At 54.8% G+C, this 26,580-nt stretch overlaps 1 protein-coding gene across 1 annotated transcript in view; it reads right to left on the bottom strand.

Annotated features, from left to right (window-relative positions):
* Positions 1-293: 293 nt before the first annotated feature.
* Positions 294-26,580, bottom strand: part of LOC111145385 (ADAM metallopeptidase with thrombospondin type 1 motif 14) — a 72,832-nt gene continuing 46,545 nt past the window's right edge. Inside the window, exons 10-22 of the mRNA XM_022500254.1 lie at positions 25,873-25,986; positions 23,460-23,608; positions 21,336-21,511; positions 20,015-20,148; positions 19,519-19,642; positions 18,473-18,553; positions 12,791-12,954; positions 11,245-11,413; positions 10,644-10,776; positions 8,706-8,913; positions 5,589-5,718; positions 5,358-5,468; positions 294-3,049 (exon numbers count right to left, since the gene is read on the bottom strand). Of these exons, the coding sequence (XP_022355962.1) occupies positions 2,661-3,049; positions 5,358-5,468; positions 5,589-5,718; positions 8,706-8,913; positions 10,644-10,776; positions 11,245-11,413; positions 12,791-12,954; positions 18,473-18,553; positions 19,519-19,642; positions 20,015-20,148; positions 21,336-21,511; positions 23,460-23,608; positions 25,873-25,986 (2,082 nt within the window). The 3' untranslated portion in view covers positions 294-2,660. The remainder of the gene's footprint in view (positions 3,050-5,357; positions 5,469-5,588; positions 5,719-8,705; positions 8,914-10,643; positions 10,777-11,244; positions 11,414-12,790; positions 12,955-18,472; positions 18,554-19,518; positions 19,643-20,014; positions 20,149-21,335; positions 21,512-23,459; positions 23,609-25,872; positions 25,987-26,580) is intronic.

Raw genomic sequence — 26,580 nt, 5'->3', positions numbered from 1 at the left:
CCCCCTAAGGAGTGACAGCTCACTGTGTGTGCACCCCTAGGCTCCAGCAGTATGTTTAGAACAGGTGGTTCTCAGGGGGAGGCTGTCTGCAGATGGATATAAAGGGAGTTCGGACTTGCAGGCTAGACTGTCTGCACACAGGCAGGTGAGGCCTGGAGGGGGTCTCTGTGCCCAATTCCGAGCTCCACAACTGGCAGGGAAGGGCCTGGGGTATATTCATTAAAAGACCATGGTCGGGCGGACGGGGGGCACGGCGCCTGGGTGGCTCCGTCGGTTAAGCGTCCAACTCTTAATTTCAGCTCAGGTCATGATCTCAGGGTCATAAGATCGAGCCCCGCTTTGGGTTCCACACTGGCTGTGGAGCCGGCTTAAGATTCTCTCTCTCCCTCTGCCCCTCCCCACACCTCTCTCGCTCTTAAAAAATACAAAGTGTGGTGGTGGATTAGCGATGTGTGACCCAGCAAGGTATGAGGCACGGAGGGACGGCTTTAAGCTCTACGAGCTCCATCAGCTCTCCCTGCTCACCCAGGCGGGTCACGTTCCTTCTCCCTCCTGTCTGGCACTCTCTTTCTGCCTGGACTTTTCTGGGGAGAGTCCTCAGCACCCCCCTGCACCGTCTACAGAAGACACCTTTTGCATGTCTGAACAGCTCCGCTAATTAGAACATTCTTCCCTAAGCACACCCCGAAACCACCTCCCAGGCATGTCTATCCTTTGGATCAGATTCTGGATGGTGACCTACCCAAGGCCACAGAACTACTGAATGGAAGAATCCCCAGCCCGTGGCGCTGTTCTTGCGTCTCCACACTGAGCTAGTGCTCAGAGGAACCCCAGAACGAGTGAGGCCAAGGCAGGGGGCTGAGGGTCTACGGCCCTGACTGACCCCCAGTCCATTCCCTCCCCCTACTTATCTTGCCCAGCAGAGCACGTAAAAAAGTTGCTTCACAGACCTTTTCCTCTAGAACAGAGAGAACAAGAAAAACACAACACGACACTTTGGGGTCCAAAACAAAACACCAAGGACAGTGTTAATAAATACATAAAAATGTAGATATCTGGATCTCAGAGGCACAAGAATGTGTGTCCTAAAGCGGGCAGTTTGGGGCTCACAGGAATGACTCAGCATGCGTCCCAGCATCCCAGGGAGGGGCAGCAGTGGATGGAGAGGGCACAAGGGGGCCCCCTCCAGGGCCGCTATTCTCCAGAGGTTGCAAACAGGGACCCACTGCTCCTAGTCCTCCAGCCTGCTCAGAACAGCCCCCCACCCCTGTCCCTGGGAAGGAAGCCTGGCAAGTGCCTCTAGCACCCGTTGCGGAGTCCGGGAGACCCTTGCATGACTGGGAGTAAGAACCCTTGGGAGAATTCCTGGGAACCCAGGAGGTTTCCTGAGAGGTCTAGAGAAGTCACCTGTCTTTGGAGGTAACACGGAGGGTGGCTGAGGTCCCACAGCACTGTGGGTCACATCTCCACTCCCCACTCCAACATGGAGCAAGGCTTACATCCTGCCGGGGGCCACTGGGCCTGTTGGAGGGGGACTCTGGTCCTCAGCCTGGGGACATGACCACACCCCCTTGCCCTAGCACCACTAACCTCTGGCCCAGCTCGAGCCATGCGGGAGAAGACCCCTGACTCCAGGAGGAGCGGTCTTTGGCGGAGACCAAGGCTTGATGGGGCACGACCTGAGAACTCCTGTTTCTGTGTCCCACAAAGTGACCTTCCACGTCTGCCTCCCTTCATGCCCCAGCATGATGGCCAAGGTTGACACTCTGGCTTCAGCGGGCAGGCTAGCACCAGCTGGCCCTGGATGAGGGGGACACACATTCCAGAGAGTCCAGAGCCCCCTTCTCTGGGCTGGGCTGGGCTGAGTGAAGTTGGGAAGCACCAGAAGGAACAGGAAATGCCCTCGGCAAGGGCAGACGTGGCCAACTCTGCCTTCCAGCCGGCAGAGATGAGCTGGACTCTGCTCTTGGCCTTGGCGGGAGGAGCTGTGTGGAGCTCTTGCTAAGAAGAGCTGGGCCTGAGATGAACTTGCCTCCCCACCGACCACCCCCCCCAGCCCTGGAGCCAGAGCCTCGTGACCACACGCACCCGCGCCCCTTTCCCCATGGACTGCCCTGAGAACGCTCCTCCTCACCTTCCCTGCCCCACTTGGCCTCTCTGGGCAGGGCACCCGGACAGAATGAGCCTCCATGGTGGTCCCCACATGTGCTGGCAAAGGCAGGCAGCTGGAGGGATCCAGCATGGGGCCCAAGGTGTGGCCGTGAGGAAGAGGGGCCAGACGACCCTCAGTCCCGCCAGGAGACGGACAGGAGCCCCTGAGAAATTCGGCTGTGTCGCCCCCGGGTCTCCGGTTAGGGGCTTTCCCTGATCTTTTTCGTCCTCGCACACCCACATCATGGGGTGAAGTGCCATAGCCCTAAACTAGAACAACAAGAAGGCAAATAATTTATAAGGCAGTCTGTGTTTGCCCTGTCCCGCTGTGTGTCCTCCGAGCCCGGTCCTCTCTGAGGCAGCACACACTGTAAACTTGACTGGTGGGAGAGGCAAGAGGAGGTTCATGTGACCAGGGATGTAGTGGGGAGGCTGGTGCCTGGGGGCTTCGGGGCTTCCCTGAGCTGTCCTTTATCCTTGGAGACGGGCACAGGTGCCCTGGTCCAGCCTCAGGGCAGTCCCCGGGGGGCGCTGGGGGAAGTGCCCCAGGATGCCCGAGGACTCAGATTCTGGGGAGGAGAGTGGTGCTGGGTCACTGGGGAGCTGGTGCCCAGAGGCCTCGGGAGCTGTGTGGGCCGGCCATGCTGATGGTCATCTGCTCCTGTCGGCCCCACGGTGGGCTCCACAGCATCTGGAGGGGCCTCGGGTCCTGGCAGAGGACTCCCGGGGGTGGAGAAGGGTGGTGCTGAGGTCAGGCTTGGGTCCAGGCTGGTGTCGGGGCCCACGGCCCTCTTGGTACAGGACTCACAGCAGAGCCGGTGGTAGCCAGGGATGGAGCAGTAGCGATCGAGAACTTCCATCCGGCAGAAGATGGACCGGTCCCCCGTGCACGGCTCTGCTGCACACACAGCACAAGGACCGATGCCGGGAGGAGGCCTCCCCCCACCCCACTCCGCCCAGCAACAGCAGGCCCTCCAGCTCCTGCCCTCGCTGGACCCGCTCTAAAGCTCTTTGCCGGAGCGTGCCACAGTGCTGCCTGAGGGAGACACTGGCCAGAGTAAGAGCCTTTATTCTATGGAAGAGGAATTAAAACTCCCTAGAGCAGCAGTTCTCCAAGGAGGGTCCCCACACACGAACCATCAACATCACCTGGAAGCTTGCTGGAAATGCTGATTCTCAGGCCCCATCCAGCTGGACCGAATCAGAAATTCGGGGGGTGGAGCCCAGCTCCGGATTTTAACAAAACCTTTGAGGTGATTCCAAGGCAACGAGAAACCTGAGCATCACAAGCCCTACATCACCAGTCATCAGACTTGGCTGAGAAGTGGAACCCCCCGCAGTGGGGGTGGGGGCTTGACAAAGAGCCATGCCCAGGGAGACTGGACGGTCAGTGTGGCCTGGGCACTGGGGGGGTTGTGACCTGCAGCAAAGCTTGGGAACTCTGCTCTTGAAGAAGTGGGAACCCTCGGCCCCTCTCCATCAACCCAAAGGAATTGATCCCCTCGGGCCAGGCCCAGGCAGATGCCCGGCAAACCCACATGTGGGACAAGCAGATGAAACGTCCTGGTACCCATCAACAGGCATCTGAAGACCTCCACCAATAAATCCAGAATAAAGCAGATCTGGGATCCAACTGAGGCTCTGCTGCTTAAAAAGCACGAGCCCTTGGGCAAGGCATTTAAACTCTCCAACCCTGTTTTTTCTCCTATAAAATGGAATAACGCTATACATCTGCTGGTGAATAATAACTTTATGAAGACAAATACCCTTTATGAAGTTCCTGGCACACAGGGCTGCCCTCTACACTAGTTTCACTTGCTTCAGTTCAAATAGCATCTAAAAATGTTTTTGTGTTTCTGTGATAATTCCAGGTAGGTCTCTCCAGACCATGTGAAGGCAGGAGCTCCGCTTTCTACTAGTTTTTGCCCCAGGGCATGGAGGGGAGGCTGCAGGGGTGGGATGGGGAAGAGGCTGGGGGCTGGTTTGGGGGAACACGATAGATTGGGGGAAAAATGGAAAGCCAGTGGCCTCTAGATGGCGCCAGAATTCCAGGACCAGAATCCGGAGCCCAATCTGTAGGGGGGGGGGGCACTTGAGCAGCCTGGAAGGGGGTGCAGAACAGCAGTAAGGAGGGAGCTAGAAGATACTCTGAGCACATCTAGTGAGTCCCCACTTTTCTTTTCTTTTCTTTCTTTCTTTCTTTCTTTCTTTCTTTCTTTCTTTCTTTCTTTTTTTTTTTTTTTTTTTTACAAATGAGACCATTGAGTTCAAAGAGGTTTAGGGATTTGCATAGGGTCACACCGTCAGCTGGTCCTCCACTAGAAATTAAGGTCTATTTTTCTGCTACTTGTCTTATCAGACTCTGGTCCTTGAGAAGGTGAGGAACTAAAAGTGAAGGAAAAAATTCTAGGAAGGAAGCTTAGAACACAGGCCCTGGTTCTTGGCAGGTGTCCAGTCAATATTAATTGATGGATTGGTGGATGGATCGATGGGTGGATGGATGATGGATGGATGATGGATGGATGGGTAGATGGGCAGATGTGTGGGTGGATGGATGATGGATGGATGGATAGGTGGGTGGATGGATGGACGGAAGGATGGAGAGGTGGGTGGATGGGTGGATGGATGGAAAAATGGGAGGGTGGACTAATGAGCTCCTGATCATGAGGCAGAGAGAAAGCACTATTATTACTATTTTTGATGTTAGCTGACAGCTAGGCAGGAGTGCATGACTGTCTCATTTAATTCTCTCAATAGCCCTATGAAGACAGTCCAGATCTATAATTGCTTATCCAAAATCTTGAAACCAGTTGGATTCATAATTCAGAACTTCTGAAGTTTGAGAAGTATTCTTCATGTTACAGAACAATCCCGAGTGGGGAGTGGGACATCCCCTTGTAACTACAGCAATGTTTCTATAGCAAAAGAATAGTGATCTCTTGCATCTGGCCAGATTCTGGCCTGGTGAGTTTGCACCAAATTTAGGGAAACACTTGCAGCTCTCAACATTTTGGCAGTGCAGGTAAGGGTCTGTGGACCAGCATGGGCAAGACCCGCAGCTCACAGCTGAGGAATCAGAGGCTCCAGGAGGCTAAGGTCACGTGGACTGGAAGCTGGGGCTGTCCACCCCCACCCACAGCCCGTGCTCGTGACATTACAACCACAGGAAGGTCTGGGGAGGAAGTGAAGTCCCAAGAAACACTTACTTGATGATATCTTGTTAATGGGATGTAGGGGCCCAGACTGTGGCACCCACTCTTCTTCTGGGGTCACAGGTTCCTGAATGTCAGTATTCACTGTAGAGTTCTGGAGATTTCCTGGGAGCAGGGAGAAGCAGCTCTAGGGTTTGGGATTTCGAGGGGGCCAGGATGCCAGCCGGACTGGGTTTCAGGCCTCGGCCAGGGGAGCAGGGCCTGCCCCCACCCTATCCAGCTCACCTGCACAGGCTGGCAGGCTGCAGACCTGAACGGTGTCCGGCTTGTCCCCCTCACACTGCCCGAGACTGTTGGCGTTGGTCCGACACACCACTTGTCGCTGCTGGATGCCTTCTCCACAGGTGGCAGAGCACTGGGCCGGGAAGGTGGGCCAGGCCCCAGCAGCCGGGGCAGGGGGACAGGTGGAGAGACAAGAGGGAGGGGGTGGTGAGCTCCAGAGTCCAGCCAATGCCCAGGATAGAAAGGTGCAAAGGCACTGAGTTTTTATGTGACCCGAGGGACATGGGAGGACAGCAGTGAAGAGCCTCCCCAGGACAGAACGCTCACGTCAGTACTCTTCCGCTCGGAGCTCCCGGACCCTTTGTGTCACCTAAGCAGCTCAGCAGGGGACCTCGGGGATCCCATTCCAGCCCTTCTGCCTGGTCCCACCATGTCTAGTCTGTGTTCCCGGGGCCTGAAATACTTTGGGTATCATTCTGGCCAACCCCCTTGTTGCAATCCACCAGCCTGAGGCACCTGGGGCAGGTCCACTCGCTCGATGGTATCTTAGTAACAGGATGGAGGGACCCGGATTGCGACACTTGCTTGGCTGAGTGAGCTGGGTGACACGGGCACCCCGGACCCCTCTAGCTCTGACATTCAAAGACTCTGTGACTCCGTGTACTGAAACTCAGCCGGCAGAGGCGGGCTCGGAAGTGTCTTCTTCCCGGAGAAGGCAAGGCACAGGAGCACAGTCTCCAAGGGCCACTGTGCACCTCAGTTCCCGGGCCTCATCTCCTCTGAGAGATGGAGACTGGTGGCAGCAGCTCCCAAAGAGCAAGGCCACCTGGCGTGACCGGGTCACATGGCTTGGTCAGCACTGCTCCCCGCCTCTCCTAGTGGGATGGGGAAGACCTTACAGACGCGTACTTCTCCTGTTGGGGCCTGAGGGAAACACGGGCACGGAGGGCCACACAGACTGTGGGATGACATATCTCATTCCCACCCCCCAGGTTGCAGAATGACAGTAGCCCTTGAGGGGTCAATCTTACCAGGGCAATGAACTTCCACTCTCCCTGACCCCTCCCCAACCCGCCATTCCCCTGCTGTCAGTTTTCTCGAAAGCGTCTTCTGTTAGACCAGCTGTCTGTTTTATATTAAAACAAATAAAGCTATTGGGGCGCCTGGGTGGCTCAGTGGGTTAAACCCTCTGCCTTCGACTCGGGTCATGATCTCGGGGTCCTGGGATCGAGCCCCACGTCGGGCTCTCTGCTCAGCAGGGAGCCTGCTTCCCCCCCTCTCTCTGCCTGCCTCTCTGTCTACCTGTGATCTCTGTCTGTCAAATAAATAAATAAAATCTTTAAAAAAAAAAAAAAAACAAAAACAAATAAAGCTATATGTTAGGGAGAAGAAACTAAAGTCTGCATAAGTCGTGTAGGGATTTGGGATTATTTAAAAATACCCTTTATTATGTAATGTTTCCAGCGTACGTTAAAGTATTGGAAAGTCTGTCACGAGAGCCTGTTCAAATACCAACACCAGCTTTCATAAATCAGCATTTGGGCACGTTTTCAAATACTGTGTGGCGCCTTCTTAAACTTTAGATGCACTCCGTTCCATTGGAAGTGATCGTTCTCCGTACTCCTGCACTTTCCTCTCACGCCTGTTCTGAGGTTTACCTATCTTGCTTAAGTACAGTTCAAGCTTATTTATTTTTCTCTGTCTGGGCTATTTTACTGTAGATCAGACCCTGATTGAGGGTCCAATCCCCTGCAGATGGGCAGTTAGAGTATCGCCTGAAATTCCGCTATTACAATAAGTACTGTTGTGCTTATCCTTGTGACCAAATGAGGTCTTAAAAATGATGGCAAGACATAGATACCATAACATTTACTATTTTAACCCTTTGTAAGTGTCCAGTTCAGTGGCGACAAGGGCATTCTCATTGTGGTATGACCATCTCTATCACCACGCCCAGAACTTTCTCCTTCCTCCTAAACTGAGACCCTGTCCCCTCTAAACACAAACTCCCCCGCCCCCTCCCCTATCCCCGGGCACCCACCCTCCTATTCAGCTTCTCTATGAACGTGGGTAAGTGGAATCGCACAGCATTTGTCACTTCATGTCCGGCTGGTTTCCCTTAGCATAACACGTTCAAGGTTTGCATCAGATGAACTTTTAAGAGAAAACTAAAGGCAGAAAATTTCCCCGTGGCCACTTCGAGGGCTTAGCCAGGAGAACTTGGACTGAATACTCCTTATGGTCTCTCCTTTCCTACCCTGGCCTTCCAACAGCAAACATTCTTCAGAGCTGCTAGGTGATCTTTTACACCTGGAACCAGAGCTTGGAACGCCCATATGAAAACCCCTCAAGAGTTTCTCACTGCTCTTAGGATCCATTCTAACTCCTCACAAAGACCCCATAGCACTGACCCCTGCCTGCCTCTCCATCATCCTGTAGGCCCCGTCCCTTCCATTCAGCTCCAGTCCCACTGTCTTTTTGGTTTCTGGAACATAGCAAAGTTGTTCCTGCCACAGGGTCCTTCTGGGGCTTATCCATCATGTCTCAGCTCAAATGTCACCTCCACAAGGAAGCCCTCCCAGATACATCACCCCCATTCGCTTCCGCATAGCTCCAGCTGCAACCTGTTAATGCTTTTGTTATTGGTTTACTTATCTCTTCCTTCTCTCTTACCGGACTAGATGCTACACGAGGCCAAGAATCACATCTAGTCAACGATGGATTCCAGACATTCCTAGTACAGTATGCCTGGCATGTAGTTGGCACTCAGTAAATACTTCTTGAGTGCAAGAAAGTGCTTCCGTTTGCCCACCTGTGTCACAAGGATATTAGCCCATGCCTCCTAATTCTGACCCAGATCTAGGTCAAAGTGGAGAGTGAATGAATAGAAAGGCCTAGCCTAGAAACCTGGCCCAGCAGACGTGGGAGCTGTTGGACTTAGTTTTGAGAAAGATCAGATGGGATCAGATCAGATGGGGGAAAGAAATGCAGTCAGAGACTCTCTGCCTGCAGGGAGCATCATACCTTTTAGCAATGCCTCACCCAGAGCCACCTTTTCTAGGACTCCCCAGAGAAGGTGCCCGCTGGTCCAGCCCCTCCTGCCCTCTGGGAACAACTCACCTGGGACCAGGCTCCCATGCGCCACTGGGCTGGACAGGGCACACGGAAGCAGGGCCGCCGGGCCTCGGGCCGGTCCCCAGGGCAGGCCTTGGCCGGCATGGCCTTGTGGGTACCGTTGGAGAGGGGCAACAGGCACTGCACCCCTCGGGTCTGCACCCCCAGCTTCCCACAGCTCCGGCTGCAGGCACCCCACTCTTCCGTCACCCACCTGGAGACAGACAAGGCAAAAGGTGGAGGAGAGGAGGGACTAGGGGGACACTTCCCTGCAGGGTCACTCCCACCCCTTGAATCACTGCAGGCAGGAGCTGGAGAGTGGGTTTTTAGTTTCAGAATGCTTGGGAGCCAAGACAGCCACCTGCCTGGGTCTGCAGCTGCCAGGCTGTGTGCCCTCATGGAGGTCACTTACTCTCTCCTCTGTTTCCTCATCTGAAAAATGGGTATAATTCATCCTGAAATCTGGCACCCTGCATGTTTGCAGGCAAGCTATTAACGCCTCTGAACTCAGCTGCCTCATCTTCACATCAGGATTCCTTCAACACCTGGTAACTAGCAGAGTGTCTCCCGTGGGCAGGTACTGTCCTAGGTGCTGAGCTATGGCGGGACACAAAACAGAGTGGCAGCTTGTAGAACTGAAGCCTCTCCCCTGAGCCTCCTGGGACAATTAAAAGGACTTGTAAACTTAGAGCACTTGGCAGAGTGTGTGCACACAGAAGGCACATAATATATGCAGATACTATTATATTATCACCATCAGCACCTGCGGAGTTTTGGTGCTGATCGGCTAAGCTGGTGGTCTCCAATGTCTTCCAGCCCAGAGCAGCCCCCAAGAACACGAGAAGTAGACGACGCTGCTGGCTGAGTTAGACAAAGACCAAACGGGGGTTGGGAGGGTTAGCGGGGTGGGAGGCAGCCCCCAACCCCTACTCCCGTGTTTCTTGAGACATCTTTTAGTGAATAAGGGCTCTTTCGGCCAACCCCTTCCTTTAAAAGACAAAAAACAAAAAGGCCCCAAACTTCACTTGGCAGTTTACAGATGAGAAGCCAGGTGGGGTGACCCGCCCATGACCACAGTGGAGTGAGCACCACGTGCTCTGTGGCCATGGACGTTGGCGGGAAAACGGTCTGCATATGGCGTGAAAGGGACGTGCAGAGGGCTGGGGAGCAGAGTAGCCCGGCCCAAGCCTGGCACAGGGAGGCCACTGTGGGCTCCGTGCCAGTCACCAGCTCCCCCTCCCCCGGCCCTGAGGCTCCCTCAGCCTGAGGGAGCAGAGCTGCTGTGAGTCAGCAAGGCCAAGTTAGACTGCTCGGACCCCCAAGGATTCCTGAGGAGGCTGGAGAAAGGCCTCAGCTCTCTGCCTGGGGGCCGAGGAGGTGCTGGGGCCACCTCTGTGACAGGCTCAAGGCCAGACATTGAATCCCTGACAAGTCATAGCTCTTCCTCTCCACAAAGCCCCCTCCAAAGAGCCCCAAGAATACGACCTTGTGCTCAAATGAACCCGTCTCCTCAGGCCAGGGAACCCAGTGGGGGCTAGACCACGGCTGCGGCTACGGCCTATGGCCCAGAGCCTACAAGCACTGAAATCCACCTCACCTCACAGACCCCTCAGATCGTTGAGGGAAAGCGATGTCCCCAAAGTGGGCCTTGGTTTCCCCATCTGTTAAAGAATGCTGGAAGGGGCAGAACAAAGGGAGCACCATCCTTCTTCCGGGAGTGGAAATTAACCCAGAAGCCCCACAGGGGACAGGTGGGCAAGGAGGGCAGCGTGGGCCTCGGGCAGAGTCTGCCCAGTGGTCTGCTCTGCCCGGGGAGCTGGAGACAAAGGGCGGTATGCCTCCACACTCTGGGACCAGAGGAAGTGGGCCCGGCAGCTCCCCCTCCTGGCCAAGGGAGGGTCAGCAACACCCCTGGAAATGCAGTCGCTCCTCGGGGACACTCACGCGGGCTGGGCACATGGGTGCTGGTTGCAGCGCCGGCGGATGGGCTTGGGCCTCTTCCTGTGGTCGCACAGGTGCCGCTGGACCATGTGGTGGTCACGGCGGCGCCGGCAGCCATATTTGGTAAACTGGATCCCTGTGGGGAGGGCAGACTGACTTGGGCTTGGTCCTGCCAGGCCCCCACTGCTCTGCTGGGCCTAGGGGATGCCAAACTGTGGAGAGCCTGGAGGGCGAAGCCTCCCTCCCTCTGTGCCTTTGCACCCCTCCTGCCCCAGTCGCTTTCTGAAGAAGTCCTGATCCTCCCATCTCCCATGTCCCTGGGTGAGGGAGGAGAGGACCTGGCTGGAGGGCTGCCTCTCTGCCAAGCTGGGGAGCCCTCAAAGGGTGCAGGCCCAGCCTCACCACTGCTCCAGCATCCCAGCCCCATCCCCACGGCCCTGCCCAGACAGGATGTCACACCTGAGACATCTTTGAGGAGACAGTGAGGCACAAGCTAGGGACAGATCAAGTGGAGACAATACTGGCCCCCAGACACTCCTGCCCCTCCCCTGAAAAGCCCTGGGCTGCCCTGACGAGGCCACCAGACGGCCGGACGGGCTGGTACCTCCTCCACAGGACTTGGTGCACGGGGCCCAGCTCTTGAGCGCCCACTCGTAGGTGTCCGTCTCCTCCAGAAGCACGTTGTTGCTCCCGATAAGAGGCAGCAGGTCCTCATGGATGACGTATTTGTAGGCCAGGCTGCTGCGGGGGCCCCCCTCGGCTGGGGGGAGCACCTGAGGACAGACAGAAGAGGTGGCACAGGACTGGAGAGCAGAGAAGCAAGACCAGCACAGAGTAGGGGGGCCAGAGAGGAGGAGTCAAAGGGAAGGATGTGGGCTCAGCACCCAACCTGGCCTGGGAGGCCATTCACACCAGCAGCTGTGCGGCAGACTCGGGCTACACACCTGCCTCCCACAGACATCAGTTCTAATGAGGGCAGGAACCATGTCTGTCAACTGGTCCTCCTCACTAGGGCAGCCATGCACTACCTGATTCCAGAAGATGGTCTATAAGGTAGACTCTTATCGGACATAGGATGGCCAATGGTTTCTCCCATACTGTTCAGCTTGTCTTCTCACGGCTGTCCTCGTGTCTTCTGATACACAAAAGTTCTCAGTTTCCACGAAGACCAATTAACCTATTTTCCTTCTGTTGCTCATGCTTTGGGTATCACAACTATGATCCAAGGTCATGGGATTGAGCCCTCTGTTTTCTCTAAGGGTTCTAGGTTTTTAGCTCTTGTACTTGGGTATTTGATCTATTTGGAGCTCCTTTGTGTATATGGTGTGAGGTAGGGATTCAACTTCATTCTTTTACATGTGAATAATCCAGCTGTCCCAGCACCGTTTTAGTTGAAGAGATTATTCTTTGTCCACTGAATGGTCTTGGTACCCTCGCTGAAAAGCACTGGCCATAGGTGTATGGGGAGTCAGCAAATTAGGGTGAAGAGAAATACACATAGATTGAATTAATATGCCGACCCCAACAGGCTTCAGACCCTTCCCTCTTGGATCTTCTGACTAGTGAGGGCAACACCAGGAACAAAACCTGTCCCCAGTATCCCTGCCACCAGCCAGTGCCTAGGGCCTGCAGACAAAGCCCCTCCTGGTCTGATGTCCTGCATTAACAGTCCCTGCTCTATAAGTCCCGGTCTATGGTCTAGGAAGAGGTGGTGTGGGCAGAGGTGGCCCCAGCAAGGACAGTGACCTCATCCCCTTTACAGGAAGCTGGCAGCATGAGACGGCACCCCCCCCCGGTCACTTGTTGGCAAGGCCATAATGCCAGCAGATACCAGATGATGCCAGGACAACATGGGGAACCAACCCAGGGGCCTCCTGCTCATTCCTAGGCCCTATTTCTGACACTGCATTAAGGAGACTCCCTCTGACAGGAAGACAACCACTTCTTTCTCCTTCATCATTTGCCATCCTTCCTGCCTTTAAGCACAGAGAGTACCTTGGCCTTGACCTTGCCCAGGCTGCTGAAGACACTGCAACAGGAGGACTTCAACAGGTCGGTGCTGGCTCAATAGTGAAGACAGTGAGCTAGGGGAGGCTGGGCTGGGGCACCAAGGGAGTGGACAGGGGCTACCATGCAGGGTGGGGGCTCACCAGGACAGCAATGGCTTCAGGCAGGGGCCCACTGCTCTTGAGGCTCTCCTTGGCGTCCTCCACCACGTACTCCCACTCCAGGCCCATTGCAGTAAAGGTCCGGCTCATTGCTTCCTTGCCCTTGGGGTTGAGGATGAAGCTGCCTGTGACCTGGTTCTTCACCGCTGGCCATGGGGAGAGGGTCACACAGATTTCTATTCCCCTTCACAGGAGCACTAGCCAGACCTCCTCTGGGGCACCAAGACTTTCCTAGTGAACCCCTTGGGGCTCCCTGTGACCCGTTACTCCTTTCCACCAGAGGGTCCACAATCAGATGAGTCACCACACTGACGGCAGACAGCTTCCCTGCTTCTGGACCCTGGTGCACCCCACCCTGTCCTCCCTTCCCTTCCTCCTGCCTGACTAATCTGCACTCATATGGAAGGCTCAGCATAATTCTCCCCTCCTCCAGGAAGCCTTCTTTGATTGCTCCATCCTCAAGAAATTGCCCCCCTCCCCGCCCCCTAAGACTTTTATCGGAGAATCCTAAGCCTAAAAATACAGGCTCTGGAGTCAGACAGATCTGGGGAAGTTACTTAGGTTCCCTGTGTTGTCTCGGTTTCACCATCCATAAAATGAGAATCCTAACTATACCTTGCTCATAGGCCTGCTGCCCCATGAGGATAACTGCGGTACCCCACCCCCACCTATGCTCAACGGGGCTCCTGCAACAATTAAAAGAGTTCATATGCATAAAGTACTAGGCGGCATGCGTGGTATGCTGCTGGCACTCAATAAATGGTAAGCGTTATTATTACCATCAGTACAGGGCCTGATACTTGGCACTGTTGTCCTTACAGATGTCCCATCCCCCCCACAGCCTGTCACCTTCATCTTGGTGTTCTTGGGGCCTGGCCTAGAGGGAGAGTTTTAAAAACATCTGTATATTTCTACCTTCTAACGTCCCATCAGTGGGTAACTTGCAATTTGGTCCTGAAAGTGCCTGGCAGGTGGGCGAGAGGTATGCAGGTGCAGACCCCCCGGCGAAAGGCCCCGGTGTCACAGGCTTGGCCACCCTGGAAGCAGCAGGTCGGGGTAGGGTTGCAGCCAGGGACTCAAGCCTCCCAGGCAGGTAGGACAGCAAAGGCTCCAGAGCCTGGGCGTGTCCCCGCTTGGTGAGGAAGAAAACCATTCTGCGTAATTATGCAACCCGAGAGCCAACGATCAGAGCATTAACCACACACCGGTCACTCTGCTACCTGCCCCTGTGGACTCCTCATACATGTCCCAAGGCTGGTGCTACCATGAGCCCCTATGGAGACTCAGAGGACCCCGAGGGGCAAGGGCTTGTCCCAGACGCACAGAGAGCTGGTGGCCCAGCTCCCCAGGGCACCAGCCTCCCTAGCAAGCAGGAGGAGGAGAGATACCCCTCATTTCTCATTGCCCAATCTCTCTTAGCCCCCAGAAATCACCAGACCTGGGGCTGGAGCCAGGCAGCTCCTCGGGCCAGGCCCAGCCCCAAATCTTCCCACCACCCTGTCTGCTCCAACACCTCTCGGCAGTCGCCGCTCCCCTCCTCAGGCTATACACCCCTCATTCCAGGGGCGGTGGGCTGGGCTTCTTGGGGACATTACCACCCACGCTCGCCTGTGAGTCCTGGCCCGACTGCTGACCCACGCTGTACCCTGAGCGACCACAGGCATCCCTCGTTTGACTGACCTTCACTTCATTGTGCTTTTCAGATACTGCATTTTCCACAAACTGAACATCTGTGGCAACCAGGCCTCAAGCAAGTCTGTCGGTGACATTTTTCCAACAGCAGTTGCTCACTTCACATCTGTGTCCCATTTTGATAATTCTTGCAGTATTTCAGACATTTTCAGTATGATACTTGTTCTGGTGATCTGTGGTCATTGGTACCTGGTATTCCTACTGGAATTGTTTTGGGGCACTAAGCACCGAGCCCACATAGTGCAGGGAACTTCACGGATCAATGTCATGCATGTCCTGACTGCTCCATGGACGGGTCTGTCCCCTGTCTCTGTCCCTGTCCTCAAGCCTGCTTATGCCCTGAGACAATAGTAAATCAGGTCAACAAATAACCTTTCAATGGTCACTAAGTGTTCCAGTGAAGGGAGCAGTCACTGTCTCTCACTTTACATCAAAAGCTGGAAATGGGGCGCCTGGGTGGCTCAGTGGGTTAAAGCCTCTGCCTTCGGCTCGGGTCATGATCTCAGGGTCCTGGGATCGAGCCTCACATCGAGCTCTCTGCTCAGCAGGGAGCCTGATTCCCCCTTTCTCTCTGCCTGCCTCTCTGCCTACTTGTGATCTCTGTCTGTCAAATAAAATTTTTAAAAAATCTTAAAAAAAAAAAAAAAAGCTGGAAATGATGAAGCTTGGTGCAGAATGCAAGTCCAAAGCCGAGACGGGCCAAAAGCCAGGCATGTTGTACTAGACAGTCAGCCTTGTTGTGAAGGCAAAGGAAAGGTTCTTGAAGGAACGTGTTTTCTCCAGTGAACACACGAATGGTAAGAAAGTGAAACAGCCTTATTGCCAATATGGGGAAAGCGGTCTGAATGCAAGATCAAACCAGCCACGACATTCCCTTAAGCCAGAGCCTACCCCAGAGCAAGGCCCTAATGCTCTTCAATTCTGTGAAGGCTGAGAGAGGGGAAGAAGCTGTAGAAGAAAAGCTGGAAGCTAGGAGAGGTTGGTTCTTGAGGTTTAAGAAGCCAGACCCCATAACAAAGAAGTACAAGGTAAGGCAGCAAGTACTGATCTTCTATCCAGAAGATCCGACTGATATCATTCAAGAAGGTGGCTAAGCCCAACAAGAGATTTTTCAGTGTAGATGAAGACAGTCTCCTCCTGAAAGATGCCATCGAGGCCTTTCATGGCTAGAGAGGAGCCTCCATGATCATCACGAGGCTGATGGGCAGTGCCAGAGGAAAAGTCCCAGCTCGAGGCAAGCACAGGGGAGACAGTAACTGCAGGCTTCTCCTCCCCCCGTTTCCTTTCAAAGAGTCCACGTCCCCAGATTCTTGGAGACTCCAACGAGTTTGGGCAGGACCTTGGCCTTCACTGCCAACACTGCCACCTGTCCTGGACTTCTCCAGAGAGCGCGTGCCCCGACAGGCAGGCACACACGCACACACTCACTCACTCATGCATACACACCTTGCACATTTTCACTGGGGGCACGCTGTGGACCTCACCTGTGTGTAATCACACGATGTGCGTGGCAACGTCAGGTCTCAGTTCCACTCCCCTCCCTGCCCAGCTCCTGTGGAGCTCTAGACCTCCAGGGAACTCACCCAGTAAACACACTGGGTGTGTTTTCTGCCCAAGCTGAACCTGCCCTGGGTTCTAGAAGCTTCTGTCTGGACCCCTACAGGAGTCTGTGTGCAGCCTCCCTCATAGAGCACTCCTCACCTCTGGAGGAGGGAGGAGTATACTTCTGCAGGCGGGGGTGGGGGCCGGGGCAGCAGTGGGGGGTGGGGGGTGGCCGGGCAGAAGGGGCAGGCCAAGGAGGCCCAAGGGGCTGCTGGTATTATGGACTCATCTGAGGGGTGGGATAGGAGGACTGTCTGCAAGGTCCACCTTCTTCTTGGAGTAAATGACCCTTCCCTCCTTGCCCCCTTCCCCCCTCCTGGCCCCTGTTCCCGCAAAATACCCCAGAGTTGGACAGGCAGGTGGGCAGGGAGTTGGCCAAGCCAAGCCAAGCCCTCCAGACTCTCACTCCCAGTGCAGAGTGGCGTGGTAGGCAAGGGCACTGGGCTAGCAGACAGCCCAGACTGGCTCACTGTGTGGGTGAGTCGGGGAACACAGAGGGCCCATGAGCCACTGTGGGCCTCGGTTTCCCCTTGTGCCTCTTGCCTATTTGCACTGCGCCCTCTCAGTTGCCTTCCAGAGCAGCCTGGCTCTATTACAGCTGTGTGAACGCAGGTGTATTCCCTGAGGGGTGCAATTTCCTCAGGATGCTTTAAAACATTTTCTATTATTTTAGTGATAACCTAAAAATAGGAGTATCAGCATTTCTGTAACAGATGAGCCTGCCCAGAGACGTTATGTTTTGCTTTCATGTTTAGGAAGAGCTAGTGACAAGAAGTGTGACCAGGTGGGCATAAGAAGTAAGAGGGGCCTCTGGGATATGCTGAAGCCCAGTGACATCATGGCTCGCACGCCCTCTGTGAGGGGTCTGAACACAGACAAGTGTGGGAGAGCCCAGCCACTACCCAGTGTTGGGGTGGCAGGCTTCTCTGCTTGCTCATTGAGACCCTGCTCCAAACCATGCTTGTGCCGTTTAAATTGACATTAATTCACCAACACACACTTGGCCTTTTAAAGTGTGGAATTCAGTGACTATTTGACCACTATCCGATTCCTGAAGACAGTCATCACCCCCATCCGCAGACCCTCCTGTGCCCCCCACCACTGGCCCCTGGGTATCACGAGTCTGCCCTCCTGTCTCTCTGGATTTGCCTGTTCTGGACACATTCATTTGTTTGGCCACCAACTTGGTTTCAGCACAAACGGAACACAGCAAACAAATGAACACAAAAATCTCTCCCGTTACATTAATGTTCTCAATTTGAACTTTGTCGATTTATTTTGGGGCCCTAATTTTTTATCTCTCTTGGTTTTGTAGTTGTATAACTACTAGAAGGAGTGGTTTAGTGATTGTGTTTAAGTGTCATTATAATAAGAATAATCGGGGCGCCCGGGTGGCTCAGTGGGTTAAAGCCTCTGCCTTCGGCTCAGGTCATGGTCCCCGGGTCCTGGGATCGAGCCCCACATCGGGCTCTCTGCTCTGCAGGGAGCCTGCTTCCTCCTCTCTCTCTGCCTGCCTCTCTGCCTACTTGTGATCTCTGTCAAATAAATAAATAAAATATTTTTTTAAAAAAGAATAATTTAAGGGTCCATGTGGCAGACTGCAAAAACGGCTACAAATTCCTCCTGTGCCAGCGTGCACACCTCCTTGCACTATGACTCTACCATACTTCCCACCAAGAGATTGTCTGTTGCTACCCCCTGAGTCTGGGGTAGTCTTGGCCATGAGACTGCTTGGGCCAACAGGATATTACCAAGCATGACACAAGCAGAGACCTGGCAAGCACTTGCCTGCTCTTGCCCCCACTGAGGACCATGTGAATAATCCCAGGCTAACCAGCTGGGGACATGGCCCTGTCACCCCCTCACACTGGTTAACTGCCAATACCAACCAGTATCTAATGGACTGACCTGATGCTGCCTTTGCATGGGGGAGTCCAGGCAGAGAAGCAGAAGCAACATGAGAGGAGCCCAGCTCAGACTGATGGCCCACAGAACCATAAGCTAATATAAACACTTGTTTGAAACCACAAAGTCTGGGGATGGTATGTTACACAGTAAAAGGGGACTGATACATTGTACAAAAATGGTTTTCCTTCAAAAGAGATGTACAATTAACAGTGGCTGCCCCCTGGGGAAACAAACTGCTCTGGGAGGGCACGGGATGCCTTCTCACACCTTCCAAAATCTGAACCATGGAACAGGTTGTCTATTCAACATAAGTTAAAAAAAAAATTAAGGGTTCCCTGCCATCATTCAAATTTGTGAAATCTCCCATGCTTTAGAATGCTTTCCTCTGCCCTCCCAGCTTCTCCACAGCTCAGCGCAGACCCCAGGGCCTGGTGGCCCCTCTCCCAGCTCCCCGGCACTCACCAATGTGGTGGGGGACCTTCTCCAGTTCCTCAATCTGGATGTGCCGGGCACCTGCTGGGATCTGTACCAGTTTGAGAGCTCCTGCCACAGAGAAGGATCCGTGGGCATCTCGAACTGGTGGCCTCTCTGCCCAGCGGTCTGCCCCCCGCCCCTAGCACGTACCCAAGAACCTGTTTCCTCATCTGTAAAAGAGCAACGGGCCCTTGTCCACAGGTGCTGAGAGGGTCAAATGAGATCCTATTGCTTAAATGCTTTATCAAGTCCAAGGGCGGCGTGTGAGGGGTTGGTGTGTGGGTAAGCACGCATGCATGTTAGGTATTATTATTCCTCACTTTCCTGAGCCTCCTTTTCTCTCCCGATGTCCCTCTCGCTTTCTTCTCACACCTTAAGGGATTTAAATGAAGACCCAGCACGGCTTCTCTGCTCCCAATCCCAGCCCTGGAAACAAACCTCTCGCGAAGCTGTCAACCTTGCCCCCACAAGGAGAGGCGAGGCAAAGCTGTGACACTCTCAAAGAGGAGATGGAACTAATTCATCCTCAAGTGTAAAGGACTAATACCTGGTCCTTTTCATCAGCCAGGTGTGGCCAGACTGAAGATGGGGAGGGAAGTCAAGGAACTCAAGGTACCAGGAGTTCAAAGCAGGAAGTGCCACAAGTTTACCAAAAAAGGGAGGGAGGAAGAGAAAAAGCAATCCAGTCCAGTCTGGGCTACCTCTTCAGACCTGTCTGAGCTCTCACTCCCCCCAGCAGTCCTGGGGTCAAAGAGATGGCTGAGCTCCTATCATCCCACACTAGATGGCAGAAAAATGCTTCTGAGCTCCCAGGCCCAAATGCAGGCAGCACACCCTGGAAGAGGGGGCGGCCAGCTGTAGCTCTGAACTCAGCAGCCCGGGGCAGCCTGGGAAGCCCGAGGCAGGCTCCAGGTGCCTCCCCCACTCCACCCCACCCGAGCCTGAACTGTGGCCCAGCAGAGGAAGGAGGGCCCACATGGCCAGGCCAGAACCCCAGCCACTCCTGGTCATCTCCCCAGCCCCAGGCTGCTCACCTGCCTGCTTGGAGGCCTTGCCCAGTGTCCCCTTCACAGTCCTGCAGTGAGAGTTGTCGCCGCCACAGACCCCACACTTGTCATCTGCCTTCATGGATCCCACCTCCTTGTCACAGCCGACGGGCTGAGGCCAGAGGTGGGGTCAGCAGGGGAAGGCTTCCATTCCCCCTGCTACCATCCCCATGCTAGCAGCCCCTGACTCCCTCCGCAGTCCCAAGTCCCCACAAGTTGACCAGGGACCAAGAGGCACTCCTGGACAGACAGGTCTCTGCCACCAACTCGCCATGTGACACGCACAGATCTTATTCCCTTGAATGGGGCTGGGGACATAATCCCTTTTCAGCATCCAGGATTATGCTGAGGACCAAGTGTGTCATGGGTGGGGCAGGTGAGGAGAGGCTGGTCTCCCCAGGGAGCAGGAAGAGGGGCAGGTAGTGCAGCCCTCCAGTCTCCCCAGGGAAGCCAGAAGGTGGGGGGCCCAGAGCAGGACACCTACCACACACTCGCCGCGGGCACAGACGCTATATGGGTCCCGGTAACTGCAGCGCGTGCCGTCGTGGACCACCTGGTTCATGAAGACCACATCCCCTGTGTCTTCCGACCGGCAGATCAGCTCACACTTCTGGGCATCTGTAGACAGAGACCATGCTGAATTCCCAGTCTCGATCAGAGAAAGTAGGCTGGCCCAGGAGGACGCCAGCACCTGTCCCAAGCAGGAAGCTCCCTGGCCAGCTCTGGGGCGCTGGGGGGGATCCCTGGGGGTGGAGCTGGGACTTAAAATCCCTGCGTAGTGACCCTGGGCAAATTATCAGACATCTCTGAGCCTCAGTTCCTTATCCCTGTTCAGTAAAATGCCACACAGGATGTTAAAGAAAATCAAGTGATAAAATAATAGTAATAATAATAAACCAACACTTAGTGAATGCTTACTATGTGCCAGATGCTTCCAAAACCTTCACACACTATTTTCTTTTCTTTTCTTTTTTTCTTTGTAAGTAGGCTCCATGCCCAAGGTGGGGATTGAACTAGTCACGTGCTCTACTGACCAAGCTAGCCAGGTGCTCCTACACACTCTGGATATAAAACTTCAAATGTCTTTTGTGAATGAACTCATTTAAGTTCTGCAATACCCCAAGGAAGAAAATTCTAGCACTACAGAGGAGGAAACCAAGGACAAGAGAGGCTAAGAAATTTGCTCAAGCCCACACAGCCACATGCTAAGTAGAAGAGCCAGGATTCTAACCTAAGCAGTCTGGCTTGAGTCCCAAACTGACCGCTCCCTATACTTCCCCAGCCACATGTATGATAGTGTATCTTAACATGTTTGTCAACATGTTTGCCTGCCTTTCAAATCCTCTTTGTTAACTGCTCGAACAGTAGCACGGTCAGTAGAACCTAGAAACACAGTAGGTACTAGGGCAGAGCCTCTAGGGACGGTGGTCACGCAAAGCCAGGGCACCTGCACCCGTAGAGTGCCTTCTTGTACACATACGGACCCATGTCAGGGGCACCAACCCAACGGCCAACGCTGCCACCGGCCTCAATGGCACCTCGGGGTGAAGGGTCCATGGTTCGGGGGGTTTTCCCTGCCAGAGAACAGTCAGCATAAATGCACCAATCAGGGATGGCTTTAATGAGGACTGCTGGCCCCAAGGCACACAGCACAAGGGCCTGTCTATTGCATGTCCCTTATGGTGCCCCGACTGTCCCTCCACCTCCACTGGCAACCCCAGGCATGGGAGGCCTCCGCCCCCAGGAAGACAGGGACCCAGCAGACACCCAAGGACACGAGGGGGTTGGGGGAGAGGCTCACTCACCGTCCTCAGGCTCATAGGGGAGCCAGCTGTGCTTGGCATTCTGGTGGATGTAGTAGGAGTTGCGCTTGGCACACTGCTGGGCCCGGAAGTCCTCATAGGGCCCAGGGCACTCCTCGCTGTTGCATATCTGGTACTGGAACTCAGGCCCTGAACACAGGCGGCCTCCGTAGGCTGGGCTGCAGTGGGCACAGAAGGACCAGGTGACCTTGCTGGAAGGCTGGGGAGGGCCAGGCTTCCCACATGGCCACCGCTGGCAGCTCAGGCTTTGAGAGGAACACTGGTAACTTAGCAACTAGAGAGGAACCCCCACAGCGGGGGCTGCTGGGCTCAGAGCCCTCCCAGATTCCTCTTGCCTCACCCCTTGGGCACGTGCATCCCTGTTCCACTGTTGGGGGGCAGGGACAGGGACGACTGACTCGCTGACCGGCTGGGAAACAAACCAGTCAGTCTTACTCATCTTTGTACTCATCTTTCAACCATTGCACAGGGCCTGGTACACAGTCGGCACTCAAAGCATGCCTCCACAATTCCAGCTCACACCCGCTTCCGCTTCACCTCATGATAAACTAAGGAGCGGTAGAGAGAGACATGGGTCTGGAACCAGAAGGCTGCGGCTAGATCGAACCCCCAGTCCCACTCATGCAAATCTTGGCCGAGTCACCCAGCCTTGCTGCACCACGATTTCCTCTTTTTTTCTTTTTATTTATTTTTTATTACGTTCGGTTAGCCACTGTATAAGTACATCGTTGGTTTTTGGTGTCACGTTCAATGATTCATTAATGACATACGACACCCAGTGCTCATCACAACACGTGCCCTCCTTAATACCCTCTTTAAAGGTGGGACTGGAGTACAGCTTCTCTTGCCCACCTCCTGGTGTGTCTGTGAAGAATAAATAAGAAAAGGTGTTTAAAGCGATCTGTATTCTCTTCTCTGTTACGTGAAGAAGATTGGGTAGGATTAATCGATGCAAAGCCTCCAAGCATAGGCTCCTGGTACAGTGCTCACAGAGCCGGGGGCATCACACGGGTGTGTGCTCAGCATCCCAGCTGCCGTTCGTTAGTGCTTAATCTGGGCTGGGCACAGTGCTGAGAGCACCCATGTTCTGTCACTTAAGCCTCAGACAATAGAAAGAATTACGATTACAGAGGAGTTCGCTAGATGGCAGCTTTGACCCAGGGGATAACCGTCCGTCTTCACTGGAAGGTGGTTTACTCAGAATGGGCCCCACTGGGTCCTGCTCTGACAACCCGGGCTTTCACACCCCCAACAGGTGGAAGTTACAGGGCCATTTGTTTGGGCTCATATTTGTAAAAGGAGAGCGCAGCCAGCAGACACAGGAATAGGCTACTCCAGGCAACAGGGAGCCTCCCATCCCTGGAGGTAAAGAGCAGAGTACGAAGGACCCCTCCTGAGGATGCGAGGGAAGATGGCCACTACCCAGCCACAGCAGCCAAGGGCACTGCTGTTCTGCGGAAGCTGGATACCCCTGGTTCCTGGAGCCCGCTGACCCACATGCCGCCCCCCAGCCGGCCCCCATCTAGGCCATTCTGACCCGGTGGCTTCAGCCTGGGACAGGGAAGCCAGAGCCAGCTAGCACTCAAAAGCTCCAAAAACAATGAGAGGGATCCCTGACAGAGAGAATAAAAGGGGGAGACACATGACTGTTCCCCCAGACTCCTGGAACTTGGGGTAGTGCAAGGCAGGATTTGATGACAGAAAAAGGTAAGCTAAGAAAAAATCATGGAAGTTCTGCTTCATGGGGCAAGAAAGCAAACAAGGCTCCTGAGCATTTAGATCAGTGTCTTCTCAAAGCTTAGCCAGAGGATCAAGAGTCCTGACCCGACTCAGAATCTTCCGCACACCGGAGTTTGAGAATCACTGGTTCGGATCAATTCTCAGACGCCACACCTGATGGGAGATGCCAGGCCCGGGTGGAAGAGATCCAGCCCCACCCCCACCAACATTTTTGGGTTCCCACCAACAGAATACAAACCACCTGCAGGGGTCCTTCTCTCTAGTGTCCTGCCCCCATCCCTCCCCGTGTGCCTTCTTCTCCCAGCCCCTCAGCCCTGGGGGGAGAGGGTGTCCCCTGCCCTGCCCACCTCAGCCAAGAGCACTCACGGGGGATTGTTACAGCTCCGGCTGCGGGATCGAACCCCGCCCCCACATGACCTCGAACATGACCCGAACTTGGTCCAGGAGCTCCAGCCTCCATCCTGGCCGTAAGTCTGCTCCAGCGACTTCCAGATGCAGTGACCTTTAAAGCACCACTGGGAGGGAACAGAAGGAATGAGGTTACCCTGGGGCCACAGCTGCCCAGCCCATGACGGAGAGTGCCCGACGGCGCACGTGGCACAGCTGGGAGGCACCCAGGTGAGACCAGAGAAAGGGACATTGAGAGCACGAGCCTCAGGACTGCACAGAATCCCACCTCTACCATCAGGCGAGTGACCTTCAGCAAAGGGCTCCCCTTTCTGAGCCTATCCCTCCACTGTACAGCGTGGGTAACAGCGCCCACCCACAGGGCTGCGGGGAGCCTTCAAGGAGACCATGCCTGGCACACACGGCCCTCCAAAAATGGCAAGCAGTATTCTCAAGGAAGATAACCACTCCTGGAGGAAAAAAAGAGCTCATCAGGGATAGAAGACACAATCTTTCCATGCCATCTAGAGTTGATCTTGACTCTGTATCTTGAAATCCCCTTGCAAGGACTGCAGGCAGGTGTGCTTGTGGGAGGCAAGCCAGCCCCACGGGGGAGGTCTACAAATGCACAAATGGAGGGAGTATATGAATCGAGTCCAAGGGGCCTAGGTTTGAATCCCAGCTCAGCCATTACTAGCTGTGTGGGGCTTTGGCATAACTTCCCCCTTGCTGAGCCTCAGTGTGCTCACCTGCTAAATGGGACTGTTCTAACCACTGAAAGCAAGAACACCTACAAAGGCCCTAGCTCAGGGCCAGGCACGAAGGTGTACTCAACCGAAGTGACTCCCTTCCCTTCTCCCACAGGACATGTGAGAAAACAGCAAATCTCCCTGGATCTTTTTCAAGAGATAACAGAGTGGTTCTCAGCCTCAGAGTTACCTGGGCAACTTCTAAAACTCCATCCCAGACCAACTGATAAGGATCTCTAGGGGTAGGGATTTTTTTAAAGATTTTATTTATTTATTGGACAGAGAGAGACACAGCAAGAGAGGGAACACAAGCAGGGGGAGTGGGAGAGGGGAGAAGAAGGCTCCCCACTGAGCAGTGGGCCCGATGCAGGGCTCGATCCCAGGACCCTGAGATCACGACCTGAGCTGAAGGCAGACACTTAACGACTGAACCACCAGGCGCTCCAAGGGGTCGGGATTTTTTAAAAGACGCAGCAGATATCTCATGTGTCATAAAAATCGCTCAGGTCAAGGGTACATACAAGTCAGTAAGTTTTCATAACTTACAGCCTTGTACAACTGTCACCACATCCAATTCTAGAACATTTCCATCACCCAGAGAGCTCTCTCGTGCCCATCTGCAGTCTCTACCTATCCTGGGGGATGGGGACTTGGAAAGCTCCCTAGATGGTTCCAATATGCAGCACGAACTGAGAGCCATGGATTAACCGTCATGTGAAATGGTGACAGAAAGACTTGGAACTCTGGAAACCCCTGGAGCAGGTCCACCAAGTTTCCAAGATAAAAGCCCAAAGACATGGAGCCTGCTGGGCCCGTGCAAGGCCATAGGAAGCCCCATCCATCTGTGAAGGGCAGACCCCAACCACGACCTGTGCTGGGTGGGTAGAGCCTGGCGAGGGCACAGGGCAGAGGGCAGAGGGCTGGCTAGGGGGCAGGTCTGTGGCTCGGCTCCCAGCTGATGCTGAATAAGCCTGGAGCCTCTCTCAGCGCCCTGCTTTTGCCCTTGGCTCTCATGCTGACCTCAGAACTACCTGAGGCATGGGAAGGCCACTTGATTGGGGTCAGCAGGACCCAGAGAAGTGCCACAAATGGCCCACGGGCAGCACAGAGATCTGGCTCAGAGCCAGCGAGAGAGCTGAGGTGGGTTTCAAACCCCAGGTCAAGGCCCTCAGACCCGGCCACAAGGCCCTCCGGGACAAATGAAGCCTTGACATGCACACATGCTCAAGGGGGGGAAACACACACTAACATGTATGTGAAAGGGGGGGTTCTGGGGCAGGGGAGGCAAAACGTGTGTGGGAGAAACAGTGTGGGGGGCTGGGGAGGGCAGGCAGGACACCTGGAATCTTCCCTCACTCAATCACTCAACTTTGACTTCCCAAGTTCCTTTGCCTGCCCGCCCGTTCCTCATTCTTCTCAACCGTAAAATGGGAGTAAGCCTTCCTGCCGGAAGAGCAGGAAGAGAATGCCAAGCTCTGCACACAGAGGAAGCAGGCGACTGGTATGGGAGGGAGAGTGTGAACATAGGAGTTTACAGGCCAGGGGAGGGGGGCTTCATGCATACCTCCTGAGCACACATGCTGGGGTGGGTAGGGGCTCCCAGGGACCCGAACAGTCCTGCCACAGCCCCGGGCCCCACGTACCTGGCCAGGCGCACACTCGGTCCCGTCCAGGGGGGGCCCTTTCTTTGTCTTGCAGAAGTATGGGTTGTTGGGGCGGCTGCACCATAGCTGCTTACAGGGCTCGAAGGTCTGGAACTGCGTGGAAGGGGAGAGCGGCCACCCGCCACACCGGCACTTAGGCTCCAAGCTGTCCGGCAGGCGGCCAAGGGGAGTAACAGAGAGAGGGGAGGGCTGTGGTGGACGCTGGGGCCAAAATATGGTCAGGGAGGCAGGAGGGTCCACGTCCCCGAACTGGACCCCACTCCCATGGCCTCCAGAGACCCCTCCTCTCTCCGCCGGGGTGCTGAAATGGGGCAGGCCACAGCCCATAATTCCCTTGTTGCCTCCCCAGGCCTCCCTCCCTGCCTTTGCAGAAGCCGCCATGCCACTGGGCAGGGACCAGGGTTTGAGGCTCTGGAACGCTTGGGCCTGCCGAGCCCCGTGAACCCAGTGCACATCGGGGTTTCAAGGGGCTTCCGGTCTAGCCCAGAGCCCTAGGCACCCAGGCATGGTCATGACTCCCACCCACCCCGGTCTGGTCTCACCAGGCTGTGCCAGATGTTGGTGATCTCCTGTTTCATGCTGTCCAGGAGACCCCCTGGGTCTCTGGCCAGCCAGAGCAGTGTCCTACAGATACAGCCCTTCCAAGCCCTGAAATCTCACATCCCAGGCTTTCTCCCCACCCAGCTC

Source organism: Enhydra lutris, unplaced genomic scaffold (assembly GCF_002288905.1).
Source record: "Enhydra lutris kenyoni isolate GAN:26980312 unplaced genomic scaffold, ASM228890v2 scaffoldscaffold12, whole genome shotgun sequence".
Classification (NCBI taxonomy): domain Eukaryota; kingdom Metazoa; phylum Chordata; class Mammalia; order Carnivora; family Mustelidae; genus Enhydra; species Enhydra lutris.
The sequence above is the reverse complement of the archived record's forward strand: the minus strand, read 5'-3'. Positions and strand labels throughout refer to the sequence as shown.